Source organism: Callorhinus ursinus, unplaced genomic scaffold, assembly GCF_003265705.2.
Source record: "Callorhinus ursinus isolate GAN/ISIS: 27379988/994484 unplaced genomic scaffold, GSC_fseal_2.0 scaffold25, whole genome shotgun sequence".
In the NCBI taxonomy this organism is placed as follows: domain Eukaryota; kingdom Metazoa; phylum Chordata; class Mammalia; order Carnivora; family Otariidae; genus Callorhinus; species Callorhinus ursinus.
Window position 1 is genome coordinate 10909051 of NW_027397087.1, and position 14910 is coordinate 10923960.

Here is a 14910-nt window from a genome sequence, read left to right on the forward strand (position 1 = left end):
GTGCCTGCTGACTCTACACCTCCCAGACCGTGGACCTCTAAACTCCAGTGTTTGAGCCCTGTGGTTGTAAAAACACAAAAATCAGCCCCTCTCATTTTCCCAGTCAGTGGCTTTGGTGAAGTGTTTTTCTGTGTGCAATCCCCTGTGCTCTCCTCTCTGTCTGCCTGCCTCTTTCTCTTTCTCTCTCTCTTTCTCACCTCTCTCTAAGACCAGGGCTCCTTAGTATCCATGGAACCCATGATTGGCTTCTCCCCCAAGTCACATCGCCACTTCTCCTACCTTCCATGATATGACCTCTTCTCTCCCTCTAGTTGTGAAATTTGTTCCGCCAGTCCTCAGATCGATTTCTTCGGTATTCAGAATGATCTGATATTTATTTAGCTGAGTTCGAGGGACCAGGCAAGTCTAGGGTCCTCCTACTACCCCACCATCTTAGCTCCTTGTCAGCATGGTACATATATTAACTCACTTAGTTCACACAAAAGCCATATAAGACAGGCATTATTATTATCCTCATTTGTGACAGAGTTTGTTCTTCCTTCCATATACATTTTCCTCCTTTCCTGTACTAAGAAACTGTAATTTTCAACTGAAGACATTGTTGGTGTAAGACTATATTTCCTTGCCTCCTTGTCTCTGGGGGTTACCATGTGACTAGGTTCAGATCAATGAGAAGTAAGTGGGAATGCACATTTGGAGAAGACTTCTTAAAAGCTGAAGGTAGGTAGGTTGGTGCCCTTCTTTTCTGCTTCCTGGATCAAGAAAGTCATGTTTGGAAGTGAAGATGAGCTCTATACTTGTAGGGATGATAGCAGTGAGCTTGAAGGAGCCTGCCATATCAGTCCTGGATTGCTTGTGTCTGGATATATTTTATGTGAGAGAAAAAAAAATCCTATCTTGTTCAAGTTATTTTTCCCTCTGATATGGAGTTAAACTTAATCCTAATTGATATGCCACTTTGGAAATGGGACACCTGGGGTACTGAAGTTAAATATCTTGCCTTATGTTACAAAAATAATAAGAGGCAGAGATTTTAACTCACACATTCTTACTCCAGAGCCCACATTACCCCTATAGTAGGGGTAATGGAATGGGTTTGATATAGGGAAATAACAAAAGTGTGTTCTCTTCACTGGTATTGGTTGTCAGTTGCCATGGGAACAGGGCACTCCATTCACAAGGTAGTCCTCTTCAACTGAGGCAATTCTGAAGAAGGCTGATAACTGAAGGCTCTCTGTTGGTAGTACTCCAGCAATTGGGGGAATAAGTCCTTTATGCCTGAAAAGGGATCTGGGCTGTGCATCAGAGCATCCACCTCCCATGCATGACATCATACCCCCTCCTGTGCCTGTAGACAAATTACTAATTGGTCATAGCATTCTTCCTCACCTAGCCCAGATACACTTTCTTAAGTTTTTTTTTTTTTTTTAAATACAGTAATTCAGGCATTGTTACTAATTGACTGGAGTTAACACACAGCCTAGTAGCCCTTTTCTCCTAGCTGTCCAAAACCTGGTTTATGTGGGCGGTATAAAAGCCTGGACCCCTCCGACTCAGGACAACTCTGAAGGGCCACCCGAGCTTGACTCCAGATAGAACTGGCTGAGGCTTTTGCTGAGACTGCGTAATGTTCCAACTCTCCCTCTGCCAAGACTGTTTTCCTTCTACTATGAATCTCCATCTCAGAGTCTGTTTCCTGGGGAACCCAACCTGTAATACAATGTCTTTATTCACTTATTAACTGTTCTTAATTGGAAGGAAGATACATCTCAAGAATAAGAAAACTCAGTTGTAGCTAACATTATTTGTTTTGGTCTCCCCAAAATTCTTTCTGTTTTCGGTAGACTGACCACTGGCCACAGGGGAGTGTCTTATGCTGGGCCAATCATAATACCTTACCTCCCTGGCCACAGTGATGGATATAAGTGGTGTGCAATGATCAGGCTGGACAACCAGAATCATTCCCTGGTAAATTTTGTACTGAAAGCCAGACCTCGGTTCTTCTCAGATCAAGGAACTAGCAGGAGGTGACCCTGGGAATGCTGAGGTCATATTTCTTATCTGCAAAGAAAAGAACCATCTGAAAAAAGAAGGAATAAAGCCAAGCACAGGGGAGAAACAGAAAGACTGAGTCATGGAAGCACTGAGTCCCCTGTAGGTACCCCAGTTCCTGTTCCTCTTCTAATATTACTGTGAACCATCTTAGTGTGCTTTTAAGATAAATATAATTTTTTGCTTAATGCAGTTTTGGCTTTTTTTTTTCCACTTGCAATGGAAAGAACTTGCCTAACACATTTGTGTATTTTATATTTCTATGAGCTGCCACCTTCTCTAACCTAATCCTACCCAGTGTCATAAACATTGAGGAATAATGGGGCAACTGGCTGGCTTGGTCGATAGAGTGTGCAACTCTTGACCTCAGGGTTGTGAGGTCAAGCCCTACATTGGGTGTTGAGATTGCTTAAAAATAAAATGTTAAAAAAAATATTGGGGCATCTGGGTGGCTCAGTTGGTTAAGCATCTAACTCTTGGTTTTGGCTTGGGTTGTGATCTCAGTGTCATGAAATTGAGCACAGCCTCAGGCTCCATGCTCTGCATAGGGTCTGCTTGAGATTCTTTCCACCCCTCTCCCCACCTCTCCTGTGCTGCCATTCCTGCCCCTCCCCGTTCTGTCTTTCTCTCTCTCTCTCAAATAAATAAAATCTTCAAAAAATAAATATTGAAGAATAAGCTACAAATACAAAATAATCCATTCCTCTGCTCAACTGCAGCACATAAAGTTTTTTTTAAGATTTATTTATTTATTTTAGAAAGAGAGCACTCATGCACGCGCAAGAAAGTGAGTGAGTGGGGGGAGGGGCAGAGGGAGAGAATCCTCAAGCAGACTCCCCCTGAGCACAGAGCCCATTGTGGGGCTCCATCCCACGACCCATGAGATCATGACCTGAGCTGAAACCAAGAGTCAGACCAGGCACCCCAGAACATAAAATTTTTTGAGTCAACATAAACTGAAGACATATGCCAAATAGTGTTCTGAGCTCAAAAAAGCATCTGGATTGTACAAGAGAAATAAATGACGTGATTTTTGCCCTTAAAGAAAACTCCATTTAAAAACAAAATTCCTGTTATTCAACCTCACTTGCCCCTTTATAGTAGATGTTTACCCCTCAAATAAATCTTTTTTGTTTTTTTAAAAGATTTTATTTATTTATTTATTTGAGAGAGAGAGTGTGCATGAGCAGGGGGAGGAACGGAGGGGGAGGGAGAGGGAGGGAGAGAATCTCTCAAGCAGACTCCCTGCTAAGTGTGGAGCCTGAGGTGGGGCTCCATCCCATGATCCTGAGACCACCACCTGAGTCAAAACCAAGAGTCCAACGCTCAAATGACTAAGCCACCCAGCTGCCCCTACCCCTCTAATAGATCTTAAAACATTATTTCTCTGTGATTATATTGCCTTTCCAGCTATGTGAACATACTTATGTCTATACTTGATAACCTAAAAGATATCCCAAAAAATAGAAACTGATGATTTAAAAATAATTTTATTTTAGAAATACAGAAAAATAGTGAAAATCGTACAGAATTCCCACATACCCCACATCCAATCTCCCCCATTATCAACACCCTATATGAGCATGGTACATTTGTGACAATCAATTAATATATTATTATTAACTGAAGTCCATGTTTTAGTCAGATTTCCTTCCTTTTCCCCTAATGTTCTTTTTTCTGTTCTAGGATCCTACCCAGAATACCATATTACATTTAGTAGTTATGGTTCCTTATGGTTCTTTTGTGAAAGAAACTGTGAAAGTTTCTCAGATTTTCCTTATTTTTGATGACCTTGTCAGTTTGTAGGATTACTGGTCAGGCATTTTGTAGAATGTGCTTCAACTGGAATTTGTGTGATATATTTTCTCACAATTAGACTAGAGTTATGAGTTTTAGGGAGGAAGACCACAGAGTGCTACTCATCACATCATATCAAGGATATATACTAATAACGTGATTTATCAATGTTATTAAAGTTGATCACTTGGCTTAAGGAATTGACTTTTACTTCCATTTGTTTAATGCCTAACCCAGAACCATCTCTAGGAGAGCACTTATACAGTGTCTTGATGATATATGGATTGGGATCATTTAGTGGGGAGAATAGCTTAAAGAGGTAACCATCAAAATGGAGTAAAAACTTTTTTCCCTGGGGGAAGAGTTGAAATAGGATTGGTTTTTAAGATTCAGCCTTGCCACCTGCTAGACATGTAACTTTGGGCAAGTTACTTCTGCATCTGTAAAATGGAATAATGGAATAACAGGCACCAAATAGTTCTTTTAAGCATCTGCTGAAAAAATGTATGTGAATGTGTTTTATACAATATTAAATTTTTACATGTCAGAATCCCATATAAAAATGAAAACATTTTTGAAAGAGTGACATTTCAAGCAGTTAACACTACTTCATAGTTAATTTTCAACTGCTGGCTACACAAAGCAAGGCCAATATGAAGTTGAGGAAAGGATACATGGGAAGGCTCATTATAGTCAATGATTTCCCAGTTTTGTTTTGTTCCCTCTTGCCAAAGTCCACTTGCTATTCGAGACTAGAGCGGATTTCTTTGATCTCATTATTTTTTTTTAAAGATTTTATTTATTTATTTGAGAGAGAGCACACAAGAGCATGAGCAGAGGGCGGGGCAGAGGGAGAAGCCAACTCCCGGATGAGCAGGGAGCCTGATGTGAGGCTGGATCCCAGCACCCTGGGATCATGACCTGAGCCACCCAGGTGCCCTGATTTCTTTGATCTTATGAAGCCAGAGCAAAAGCCTCAAGTTTGATGTGAACTAAAGATTAATAATTTTGGCGTCACTTGTTTTTCTTTATTTATGAGAGAGAAATCATCACTTCTTGAAGCTGCAATAATTCTTCCAGGCTACTCTGGGAACATTAGACAAGTAACTGCATTTTTGAAATGGACAGGAAGCATAGAATAATTATTCAAAGATGACAAGTCTTCCTGCCTCAAAACCATACCACTCTGATTTGAATGAAAATACCAAAGATTTTTATTCTTGGGGTTTTATGCTCATGGAAGTTCTTGAACCTGAAGTTTGAAAAATAAAGCAACTCCATCTCCTTAAACAGGACAGAGCCAATAACTTTCAAAAATTTTTGTCAGGACAAAGGAAATCTGCAGAAAAAACAAGAGGTGGGAGCTTTTTCTGCAACGTTATGATTAATGCTGAACATATAGCAATGGTTAGCCTGGTGTAATGCAAAACGCGATTAAGTTAGAGTACAGTGATCTGGATCCAAGCCGAACAGTCTCAAACAAGATAATGGGACTTTGAGAAAGTTTCTGGAACACGTTTGTGTCCTGGACTCCCCGTGTGTAAAACTGTGTTGAGAGGATAACATGAGACTAGGCATGCACAAATAATTTGTAAAAGAGCTGTTATTTCTAACCCAGAGTGTGCTGTCAGTATCAGCATTAATTACCATTCATTGAGGGCAGCTTCTGGATTTTCTATTTGGAAGCCTGGCTCAAAGCAAAAGCAGCAGTGAGTTTAAGAACAGAACTCATACATTCTGAAGTTCTCTTTCGTGAAAGCAGTAACCTTGGAAACCAGGATGGCACCACCCCCTTCAGTCATAAAGCTTAGTTTCTCTGCATTTTTCTCTGTAATGTTTGGGGCACCGCTATTTTGTGGTCTTTTTTGTTTATTCTCCAAATCATTAGCATGAACAAGAAAATCTTTTACTGAATCAAGTACAAAACCTTCGTAGTCGCCCTTTCTGCCGGAAGCTCACCTACTGTTGTCCCTACAAAGCAGTCGCAGGGGCAAAGGTCCTCAAAGACAAAAACTCTCACGAGGACCAGGGTAGGGCTGGCACTGCCTAAACCCTGGGTCAAGGGAACCGAGAGGGTAAAAACCAAAGGAATTGTAACTCAGGTACAAGAGCCAACACAAAGCGCCAAAATTAACACAACACTCTGCCCAATATCGATAACACTCGCGAGATAAGAATGCAAAGGGCGAGAGAAACTCAATTTCTCGCGAGAAGAGGGGGCGTCGGCGGAAACTAGGCAATGGCCCCCTAAGCGACCCGGACCCAGCCAACGGGCGGGGCCAGAGTTAAATCCGCCCCCTTCCGGCACCTTTCCCCGCCCCCCAACCCTGAGGTGTTGGGCCCCGGGTGCGGGCAGCTGGGTTCTCCTGGTTCCACCCGGCTGGTGCAGGGTCGTTTTCAAAGCCTTGGGAACGCGCTCTGGCCAGATTTGAGGAGGGGGGGCGGGGAGGGGCCTGCGGCTTGCGGCCCCGCCCCCTTCTCCGTCTCGCCGGCAGGCAGATTGGCCCGCCTCCTTCGGCCGGCCCTGGGGCCGCGTCCCCCAGGCAACTCAGCTTCTGAGGCCTGAGCTTCTGCCCGCAGGTGTTGGCGACCAGGCCCCAGGGCACAGCCTAGTTCGACCCCATGGTGGGTTTTGGAGCTAACCGGCGGGCCGGCCGCCTGCCCTCCTTCGTGTTGGTGGTGCTGCTGGTGGTAATCGCGGTCCTCGCCTTCAACTACTGGAGTATCTCCTCCCGCCACGTCCTGCTTCAGGAGGAGGTGGCGGAGCTGCAGGGCCAGGTCCAGCGCACCGAGGTGGCCCGCGGGCGCCTGGAGAAGCGCAATTCAGACCTCCTGCTCTTGGTGGACTCGCACAAGAAACAGATCGACCAGAAGGAGGCCGACTACGGCCGCCTCAGCAGCCGGCTGCAGGCCAAGGAGGGCCTGGGGAAGAGATGCGAGGATGACAAGGTAAGGACGAGCCCTCTCCTCTCACCCCCCATAGTTTCTTTCAACCCCGGCGTCGGGGGGTTGGCCCGCCGTAGCTGCTCTATGCCTTCCAGGATTTCAGCCGTGGAGGCCCCCCTTAACCGCCAACAACCCTGTTTGTCAGAGTTTTCCCGGTTTATCACTGCCACGTTCTCCAGTCTCCACCAGACAAAACTGGCCTTAAGTTCTGGTTCTCTAGAGTGGCCTGTGTGTGGATGCCGCCTTTTCTCCAAGCTCAGCTGCTGAGCTGGCAGGAGTAGTCGTCTGGCCTATGTGGCAGCCTTAGGTTTACAGATACACAAATCTGGAGACGGCCAGATTTGGTCTTGGTATTGTTGCCTTATCCGTATTCCGTGCATACTGATCAATATTAATTTCTTTAATTAAGGAATGGGGCCCCCTCTAATCTTGTGTTTATATATTTTTTAAGTAGTATGACTTTTCTTAAACTCTGTAGGTTGATATGTTAAGTAGTTGAAGAATCAGATGTTACTACCTTTTTTTGTGATCAAAATGTACGGTAAATGGGCTTTGGAGCCATATATGAGCCACACTTGTGATCTGGACATAGTACAAAATTATGTACTCAATTTGAATTGTTAATGACATTAGCCAAAAAGATAGAATCTCTAATTATGTTCTGAGCAACAGAATCTCATGTCAGTGTCCTTGTTCTTGAGACAAATAAAAATGAAAATTCTCATGCTTAAGTAGTTCTTAGGATTGGTGTTTTATGTAAATGGAAAGCCATACAAAGTTTAAAAAGTTTGAAGCTGGACTGTAACTAGACCTGCTACTGAATAGTCTTTTTTTCTCACTCACCAGCATATTGGAGTTACATTATTAATTTATGACTTATGCAACTTCTGTTGGTATAGCAGGGTTGTGAAAATTTCTGGGTGGGCTAAGTAGATGCCATTTTTCTGGACCCTTTATGGTAATCTTCACATTTTTTGTGTGTTCCTATTTTAATTGTAAGTTTTTATTTTCTATATCAAAATCATTTGTACTAAGTCATTATAAATTAAAATCTCCATGAGCTCCAGCTTCCTTATTGTCATCTTCCTCCACCTGACTTATTTCATGCAGATTGGGGCCCTCAGGTAATTACTGCTCTATAACCCTCTCCTTTTGCCCGTAACATAGACATCCTCTGAGAGGAGCAACACATCAGGAAATTCATACATATGCTATACACTGAACTCTAAAGACTGAAAAATTCTCTTGGGTGGAGTAGGCAGAAATCTGTGAAATTTTGGAGTATTAAAATAAGGTCTTTAGACTTGGCTAGGCATTGCTATTCAAATTCTCTCCAATCTAAGAGGAAAGGTAACTTTTTTCTAGTCATTTATACTCTGGGTTCCATTTCTTCCATCTACTGGTCTATAATTATGTTTCTTTTAGTATGTTTTCACTTTTACCTTCAACCAGGTACGGGTGTCCCCCATTCTAAATTTTTTTTTCATTCCTCTCTATACTGCCTTTTCCCAACCAACCAATTTATTTTTTTTAAAGAGTCATTTTCACTTAAGGATGTCTTTTTTTTTATTTTTTAAGATTTTATACATTTATTTGACAGAGAGAGCACAAGCAGGGGGAGCAACAGATGGAGAGGGAGAAGCAGCCTCCCCGCAGCAGGGAGTCAGCCCTACGTGAGGCTCCATCCCAGGACCCCGGGATCACAACTTAGCGGAAAGCAGATGCTTAACGGACTGAGCCACCCAGGCGCCCCACCAATTTCTTTTTTTCACTTTCACTGCTAAACTACAATTATTGATCGTCTAGAAATGCTTCATCTACTTCTTTTATCATTTCCATCCTAATCTTTTCTTATTATGCTTGCCATCCTTTCCTCCCCTTTCTGAAGCTATTCTCTTAAAGGTCACAAGTGACAGTTTTCCTACTCCAATCCAAAAATTTTTTTTATTATCAATCTATTTAATCTCTCAATAGTTTGGTTCTGTTGATTGTCTCTTTTTAGAAACCATCTCCTTTCTTGCTTCTATAATATTGAACTCTCCAGATTTGCTTCCTACCTTCTTCACTATATTCTTTATTGGGTTTGTTTGTTTGCCTCCAGCCCCCTAATAATGGACTCTCTTCTTGGGCCTTTGCTTCCCTTGTAGAATAGTATTTCTCAAAATGGTGTTAAACAGAATACTTTCCTAGGAGTTGTTTATAAGTGGTCAGGATTAAAAAGGAAAACCTTCTTTTTTGGAGGTAAATGTTAAACATTATAAGTAGAATGTGCTTTTCTTGGGGTTCTTGATGCCTGCTAGCATATAAAGGCTCTTTTGGTAAATAAGCCTATTTAATTTTGTTTAACCTAGTCTGTCAGTTAATTTGATCACAGATTACTATTTTCATGGCCTACTTGTTATCATGGTACAGAAGAATCCAGCAAAGCACACTAGTTTGGGAAATGTTGCCGTATATCTTAACTACTTTTGTTTGGATAATTTATGCAACTGGCTCACAAATCTAAATCTCTCACTTGTATGTCAGTTTCATATTGTGTTAGCTACAGCATCTTTGTTGGAGTGCTTGTGCATGTTTGTTCTTGGGGTTAAGAAGGGGGCTTTGAGCTCCTAATAGAAAGGGTAGTTTTGGTCTAGATGAACTATAGATGAAAGTTCTCTTTTAGAGGTGTTTCCTTTATTGCTGCTACTCCCTTGATATCTGGGGAAGTATATGGTAGCTTAAAAAACATTTCAAGCTTCGAGGACTGCAGATATAGCTTAGAATTCTAACTCAGTTTCTAGCTATATGATGTTGGGCAAGTTATTTAACTACTTCGGGTTCATTTCCTCATCTGTACCTACCTAGGGGATCATAGTACCTACCTAGGTATTGTACAGATCTGAGATCACATATATGGAAGTATCAAACTGGACACATTACGAATCAGACTGTAGAATAAACAAAGCCTAAAGCTTTATTATTTTCTATAACTGATCTAAAAATCCCTCTGGGTGGTGATAGTGTTGGGGGAAGGAGAAGTAAATTAGACAATGAAAAGTGTCTCGTTCATTTTAAAACAGACTTGTTCATTTAATGTAGTCTCTTGAGTAGAGGCCCTGTCTTTTAGGGTTTTTACCTGTAGACACTGGTGATGGCCTGCTCAGTGTCCATTCATACCCCCTTCACTTTTGCAGACCAGCCCTGTTTTGTCTGATATGTATTCTTCCCTTTGTGTCTCAGGGCTAAGTCCTGCTTGGTCTAAACTGAGTATGATAATTTCATTTTTCTTCCTAGTGATTAGTTTAGGAGGGGGCTTATGATGTGGCTAGTGAGTTGTGAGGGGAAGTTTTTCCTTGCTCCTTAAAAGAATGGCACTTGGATCTCTATAGTATTCTTACCCCAAATCTAAAAATCCCCAGTCTAATCATGAGAAAGACAAATTCATACTGAATGACATTCAGCAAAACACCTGACAAGTGCTCTTCAAAAGTCTCACTTGGGTACCTGGGTGGCTCAGTCGGTTGAGTGCCTGCCTTTAGGTCAGGTCATGATCCTGGGGTCCTGCTCAGCGGGGAGCCTGCTTCTCCCTCTGCCCCTCACCTCACTTGTGCTCTCTCTCAAATAAATAAATGAATAAAATCTTTAAAAAAAAATCCCCAAAAAACAAAAAAAAAACAAAAGAGTCTTACTTGAAGAGATGGTCTCTTCTTCTGTCAGATGTTGTTCCTTCTGCATGTGATACCTGAGATGGAGACTACAAAAGTGCCAGGAGAGTCACCTAAAGAATGGCTGAGGCACTGAAGATTATAGAGTAGAATACTGTAATAGAATATTGGCATTTGTTAGGTGAGATAAACATTTTTCCTATTGTTTAAGTCGTCAAATTAAGATTTCCTTAACTGTGTCCTAAGATGCCCTGTTAATATTCTCATTGTCATGGTAGTCTGAGGTGTAGGTTAAATTTTGTATGTTCCCAAGGCATTGTGGGCAGTGACCTCAGATCTGCATGTGCTTTTGGGGGTCTTCAAGAGTCTTAAGTATCAACAGTGGTGTTTGGATGCCTGACTAGGTACTTCTTTTACAGTCTTTTGGAGACCCTGATCCTATGGCGGCATCACCCCCTGTATACCCGCCTCCTTCCAATAGATGTTTCACACCAAAAATGCCTTCACCCTGCTGAGCTGCTTTAGTTAGGATGTGTGTTGTAGGGGGTGTTGGCAAGGCAGTCCTTGCTCAGGCTGCTTTTTCTTTCCTTTTTTTAAATAAACTTTTAGGGGCGCCTGGGTGCTTCAGTCGGTTGAGCAGCCTACTCTTGGTTTTGGCTGGGGTCATGGGATGGAGTCCCTTCTCAGGCTCCATGCTCAGTGGGGACTCTACTTCCCCTCTCCCTTTGCCCCTCTCCCTGCTCGCCATGCTGTCTCTGTCTCTCTCTCTCTGGAATAAATAAATAAATATTAAAAAAATTAAATAAACTTTTATTTTACAATTTTAGATATATGGAACTACTGCAAAGATAGTACAGTTTCCATATACCCCACACCTAGTTTCTCCTATTACTAACATCTTACATTAGTATGATACATTTGTCATAATTAATGAACCCCTGTTGATACATTATTATTAACTAAAGTCCATTATTAACTAAAGTCCATACTTTATTCCTCATTTTTTCCCCAATGTCCTTTTTCTGTTCCAGGATCCCATCCAGAGTACCACATTACATTTAGCCTTATGTCTCCGTAGGGTCCTTTTGGTTGTGACACTTTTTCAGGCTTTGTTTTTGATGACCTTAACAGTTTTGAGGATAACTGGTCAGATATCCCTCAATTGGGATTTGTCTGATGCTCTTCTCAAGATTAGATTGGGATTATGGTTTTTATGGGTTTTGGGAAGAAGACCACAGAGGTAAAGTGTCATTCTTGTCACATCATATTAGTGGTACATCTCTCAAAATGACTTATCACTGTTGATGTTAACCTTGATCACCTGGCTTGAGGTAGAGTTTGTTCTGTTTCTCTACCATAAAGTTACTCTTTTTTTCCTTTTTTTTTTTTTCACGCTGTACTCTTTGGAAGGAAGTTACTATATGCAGCCCACACTTAATGAATGGGAGTTATACTCTTATCTCCTTAAGGTCAGAGTATCTCTATAAATTATTTTAAATTCTTCTGCATGGATCTTTGTCTCTTTTCCCTCATTAATTTATTAGTCATTTATATTAGTATGGACTCATAGATATTTATTTTATACTTCAGATTATAATCCAATGTCACTTTATTTTTTTGCTCAAATTGTTCCAGCTTTGACCATTGGGAGCTCTTTGAGTTGCCTCCTGCATCCCTTTGACATAATACCCATCACTGTGACATGCCCCTTCCTTACTCTCTGGCATTACAAGATGCTCCAGGCTTGGGGTGCCTCACTGGCTCAGTCGTTAAGCGTCTGCCTTCGGCTCAGGTCATGATCCCAGGGTCCTGGGATCGAGCCCCGCATCGGGCTCCCTGCTCGGCGGGGAGCCTGCTTCTCCCTCTCCCGCTCCCCCTGCTTGTGTTCCTTCTCTCGCTGTGTCTCTCTCTGTCAAATAAATATTAAAAAAAAAAAAAAAGATGCTCCAGGCTTATCTTGTATATTTCCTGCCCCAGTCCTAGAATCAGCAATTTCTCCAAGAAGACTTGGTTCCTTTTATTGGAAAATGGTATTAGAGACTAAGATCTAGGTGCTAGGTGTGCTACTGTCAGGCTAGCTTTGGGAGTCTAGGAATCCCAGCTCCAAAGGAATCAGAAAGGTGATATTGGACTTCTTCCAATTTATTATACTGTCCTGCCATTTTCAATCTGTTACCTCTGTTACCTGGGCTGTTAGAACACAGAAATAAGGGAGCTTAAGCTGTTCCGGGGAAGTAAGAAGCAAGCCCTACTTCTGTGGGATTTCCCCTATATTTATCTTATTTTTTGCCATCCTCCTAAAGGAGTTCCCCCAGAGGGTTATATTAGTTTGCTAGGACTCCCATACAAAATACTACAGACTGGATGGCTGAAAACAACAGAAATTTATGTTCTCACAGTTCTGGAGTCTGGAAATCCAAGGTTGAAGTGCAGCAGATTGGTTTCTTCTGGAGCCTCTCTCCTTGGCTTGCAGATGGCTGCCCTCTTGCTACTTTGTTATCACATAGTTGTCCTCCCTCCCTACTCCCGTCTGCTTTGCACACAAATCCTTAGCATCTCTTCCTCTTATAAGGACACCAGTCATAATGGATTAGTGCCCCACCCTAATGGCCTCATTTTAACTTAGTCACCTCTTTAAAAACCTTATTTCCAAATAGGTTACATTCCGAGGTACTGGGGTTTGAGACTTCAATACATGGATTTTTGGGGGAACACAGTTCAGCCCATAAGAAGGGTGAATCTATGATACACAACAATGCCTGCCTTTCCTCTTTCTGTCAGAAAGGACTTTCCTTCTGTTTCCTGTGTGTAGGGCATTTCTTTTATCTGACCTTGAATTCTTCCTATGTGTATCTTATATTAAAGCTGTGTGGTCCACATGAGCCAATTCAATTTCTTGATAATTAAAAGGAGCTGTTAGAATGTAGAAATGGGGGGGCAGAGCAGGATGGCGGAGGAGTAGGAGACCTAGATTTCGTTTGATCTCAGGAATTCAGCTGAATAGGGATCAAACCATTCTGAACACCTACGAACTCAACAGGAAATCGAAGAGGAGAGTAGCAACAACTCTCTGAAGAGAAAAGCAACCACTTACTGGAAGGTAGGACGTGCGGAGAAGTGAATCCGAGGCGATATTTGGGAGGATAGACGGCAGGGGAGGGGGCCTCCGCCAGCCACTTCTGGCAAGTGATAGAGCCGCGGAGCACAAAATCGGAACTTTAAGAAGTTGGCTCTGCTGAGGGACGTCGCTGCAGTGGCTAAGCGGGGGGTGGAATCCTCCCGGGACAGTGTGGTCTTAGGACCCTTGGGGTCACAGAAAGACCGGGGGTGCCTGAGTGCGCCAGAGCTCCCAGGTATCGGAGCGGGGAAGCCGGCTGCAGAGACGGAGCCGAGGCGCGGGCTCTCAGCTCCGGGTTGCCATAAACTGTGATCCGCGGCCCAGTCGGGCCACTGCTCCTCCAGCAGGGACCCAACAAGCGGCAGAGCTGGGGAGACTCCCCTTTCTCCCTGGGGAGGAGTGGCGTGGGAGCGCACCGCAGGGATCTGCTGGGTTTGGAGACTTCACAGGGGGTCGGGTACCAGAGATAGCAACGCTCGGTCACAGGCCAGGTGAGCACGGAGTGCGGCCGGAGACCAGGGAGACGGGAGTGACTGCTTTTCTCTGGGGGCGCACTGAGGAGCGGGGCCCCGAGTTCTCAGCTCCTCCGGGCGGAGATTGGGAGGCCACCATTTTCGCCCTGGTCCTCCAAAGCTGTACCGAGAGCTTGCAGGGAACAAAAGCTCCCGAGAGCAAACCCGAGCAGCTTGCTTAGCCCCGAATGACAAGGGCGGGGCAATTCAGCCTCCAGCAAAGACATTTGGAAACCACAGCAACAGGCCCCTCCCCGAGAAGATCAGCAAGAACAGCCAGCAAGCCAAGACCAAGTTTACGGATCAAGGAGAACGGGAGAACTCCAGCGCTAGGGGAATACTGCACATAGAATTCATGGCTTTTTTTTTTTTTTTACCATGATTCATCAGTTCATCAAAGTTAATTTTTGTTAACTGTTTTTTTTTCTTTTTCCCTTTTTCAACCAACATCTTATCAATCCCTTTTTAAAAAAAAAACATTTTTTATTTTTCATTTTTAGAGACATATTTTATCCCTTCATAGTAGTTACCCTTATTTTTGGCATATATATATATAAGTTGTTCTCTCTTTAAAATTTTGAGATACAGTTTCTTCTAACAGATCAAAATATACCCTAAATCACTAGTGTATGGCTTTGTTCTAGTCTCCTGCCTGATCACATTCTCTCCCTTTTTTCTTTTTTTTTTCTTAAATCTTCTTCTTTCTTTTTTCAAACAACTTATCAATTCCTTTTATAAAATCTTTTATAATTTTCATCTTTACAGTCATCTTCCATCCCTTCATTGTATCAACCCTTATTTTGTACATATATGTCTTTCTTCCTTTAAAATTTTAGGA

At 42.6% G+C, this 14910-nt stretch overlaps 1 protein-coding gene and 1 long non-coding RNA gene across 9 annotated transcripts in view; one reads left to right on the top strand and one right to left on the bottom strand.

Annotated features, from left to right (window-relative positions):
• Nucleotides 1-1100: 1100 nt before the first annotated feature.
• On the bottom strand, nucleotides 1101-12960 carry LOC141369989 (uncharacterized). Of its 2 annotated transcripts, none has more exons than XR_012373606.1 (4): nucleotides 12840-12960; nucleotides 10467-10531; nucleotides 1900-2061; nucleotides 1101-1278 (listed from the first exon to the last, which is right to left on the bottom strand). It is a non-coding gene; the product is annotated as an uncharacterized lncRNA (long non-coding RNA). The 2 variants fall into 2 exon arrangements; XR_012373605.1 differs by having other exon boundaries at nucleotides 10467-10596.
• The window catches only part of GOLM2 (golgi membrane protein 2), a 126477-nt gene continuing 117713 nt past the window's right edge, over nucleotides 6147-14910 (top strand). For 3 of the 7 annotated variants that reach the window (XR_012373604.1, XM_073876924.1, XM_073876925.1), the window contains exon 1: nucleotides 6147-6798. Coding sequence is in view for 6 of the 7 variants with exons in the window: in XM_073876924.1 (XP_073733025.1) it covers nucleotides 6472-6798 (327 nt within the window). In the remaining variant the exon portion in view is untranslated. The remainder of the gene's footprint in view (nucleotides 6799-14910) is intronic. The other 4 variants (XM_073876927.1, XM_073876928.1, XM_025884200.2 and 1 more) reach the window with 3 other exon arrangements.